Source organism: Cariama cristata, unplaced genomic scaffold (genome assembly GCF_000690535.1).
Source record: "Cariama cristata isolate BGI_N322 unplaced genomic scaffold, ASM69053v1 scaffold22099, whole genome shotgun sequence".
In the NCBI taxonomy this organism is placed as follows: Eukaryota; Metazoa; Chordata; class Aves; order Cariamiformes; family Cariamidae; genus Cariama; species Cariama cristata.
In genome coordinates, this window is record NW_009636604.1 from 2071 (window position 1) to 4488 (window position 2418).

General features: G+C 55.0%; 1 protein-coding gene across 1 annotated transcript in view; it reads right to left on the reverse strand.

The window, feature by feature from the left end:
• DNAI2 (dynein, axonemal, intermediate chain 2) overlaps nucleotides 1–2415 on the reverse strand; it is a gene marked incomplete at its 3' end in the record, with an annotated part of 4178 nt that extends 1763 nt beyond the window's left edge. Inside the window, exons 1-5 of the mRNA XM_009707979.1 lie at nucleotides 2233–2415; nucleotides 1935–2096; nucleotides 1654–1775; nucleotides 914–1056; nucleotides 134–247 (exon numbers count right to left, since the gene is read on the reverse strand). Of these exons, the coding sequence (XP_009706281.1) occupies nucleotides 134–247; nucleotides 914–1056; nucleotides 1654–1775; nucleotides 1935–2096; nucleotides 2233–2415 (724 nt within the window). The remainder of the gene's footprint in view (nucleotides 1–133; nucleotides 248–913; nucleotides 1057–1653; nucleotides 1776–1934; nucleotides 2097–2232) is intronic.
• Nucleotides 2416–2418: the final 3 nt, after the last annotated feature.

Sequence of the window (2418 nt, forward strand, 5' to 3'; positions counted from 1 at the left end):
GATGTTTCCAGCCGCAGCACTACTGACACTACGTCCTTTGTGAGTGTAGCAGTGCTGGAACCAGGCTCTTGCCAAATTAAAATGAAGCCAGGCCCTCGTTAGTACGGCCTCACGCCTAATCCATCTTCCTTACCCATCTGCCCATTGTAGCATCCTCCCACCAGGACGTGCGAGTCTTTGGGGTTGTATTCCAGGCTCACAAGAGGGGATGACGGCTTGAGAACGAGCTCTGGCTTGTTGGGGTTTTCTGCCAAGAAGGGATGAATAAAGAGCAAAGTGCAAAGGCAGCCCGGAGGGCGAGCACCCCCACCTCTAAACCAGCCTCCCGATACCGCACCCCACTCCTCCACGCCTGGCTCCCCGCCACGCCGGTGCTTGCTCAGCCGTGCTGGATGAGGTGGCCATGTCACCAGGGTGCCTCACCTTAGCCAGGGAAGGGAGCTGACCTGTCCTCACCTGCCAGCCTGGGGACAGACCCCTGGTACCCCAAACCCCCAGTACTCCGACCCCTCTTCTTTGTGTTTTTCGTGCCAAAATACAACAGGTCTGAGAGAGTCTTGGACAGAACAGGGCCATTCTCAGCCTGGGCTTGTGCTGCCTCTCTCTTAACCAAGCACAAGCAATCCATATAAAGACAAGAACCACATAAGAGCGTGGCTCAGCTGCCTGTTGTGGTCACAGGCACTCCAGCTCATGAAGTCATGTAGTGGGATTTTAGCGGTCACTGTCCACCTGTTGGCCAGCTTTCAGGTCCCATTTCTCTCTTTCTCTGCATTGATCTGTGGGCAAAGCAGAAACTGAACCCCTGTTCACCCCTTCCGGAGAGCTCAGAGGCTTCATTACACTCTTTGAAGACACAAAGTGCTTCCGCAGCGGCAGCATTACTGACTGGTGAGTTTTCCCTTCCCCGTACCGAGATCCCAGATGTATGAGTCAAAGCTCATGTCTTTCATGTTTTGCTGGAACTCCAGGCTGGAATAAGCCACTGCCAGTTTCTTGCATGTGTCAGGGTGCCAGGAGAGATGCGTGGCCGTCCTCTTGGTTACGTTTGGATCCCTTTTTAATAACAGGACATCAAAGAAAGATGTTAGTTTGCTAACAGCTTTGTCACACCCTGGGATGACTGTCTCCCAAAGGAAACTGTGGGAATCGCAATTAAAACAAGCTGCAGCCCTCGAGCATTGAGTGCAGGAAACGATTCTCTTGGGGGTCGGGCGGGGGGAGAAGAGTTGATGATTTAATGAAGTCTTTCCAGTTATACATTTCTAAGAATCCCATTACGCTACTGGGTCTGACTTCTAGAAATGACCTAACAGCCCCTGACATTTGAAAATAATCTTTGAGGCACAAAAAAAAAAGAAAAGAAAAAAAAAATCCTGTCTAAAGCACTGTTAGAAGATGCTCGGAGCCATGTCTGTCCCTGGACCGTGGTACCTATCTCCAAAGTGCCTGGGCAGGGCGGAGGGCAGGGAGGGGAGGAACGGGCAGAGTTATGGAGCAGGGGGGCTGCAGCAGTTCTCTCCATCCATAAACGGATCCAGCATTAGCCTAAAGCCACTGGCTTTTCCACCTCCTTTGTCTCCAGAGGCAGTTTAATACGCGGTAGCCCACTGTGGATCTGGAGGGCCTGGTGAGCCCAGCTGGTTGTGCTACCTGATGATATTGATGGTTTTTGCAGAGGGGGGCTCGTCTTCCACCTCTGCCATCTCCTCCTCTCCAAAGTACTCCTCGTAGATATTGATGGCGTTGTTCTGCTTGACACAGTGCTCCATCAGCTGCAGGGAAAGCACAGGCAGAGGCCGTGCCTCTGGGGAGCTGCCTAGGCGAGGGAACCGGCAGCGGGACTGGTGAGCTGCCTAGGCGAGTGAACCGGCAGCGGGTGGGCAAGGGGGCTGGGAGTGGGAGGCGAGGAGGGGGGACGGGCAGGGCCTTACGGTGCCGAGGTGCACGATGGTGTTGATGTAGTTTTCATCTTTCTCCACTTTCTTCCTGAAGCGAGTAGTTTGTTGCACCTCCTGCGGGTTGATGTCTTTGGGCCAGCCGCCCTCGACATGGTTGACACCGCGGGATTCCACTTCCACTCGCTCGGTGTTGACCTGGGCGGTGGCACGGAGAAAGCAAAGCAAGAGTCTGAATGAAAAAGGTGCAAAACACACCTTTTCCACTTCGTACGGCACTGCCCCACGGAGCAGCAGCCCAGGAGGCCACGGACGGCTACCGGGGAGCCCTTACCTCGTGCTCCGACATTGCGCTGGTGTGCTGGACGGAGCTGTCCACGGGGTTCCTCAGGACAAAGCTGCTGGCCATGCTGGGGTCGGGGGGGATGTCCACGCTCACCTTGGCCGGTCGGTCGGAGAAGTTGCAGGGCCGGCCGAACTCGCTGCGCTTCCGCGCGTACACGTAGATGATCTCCATGGC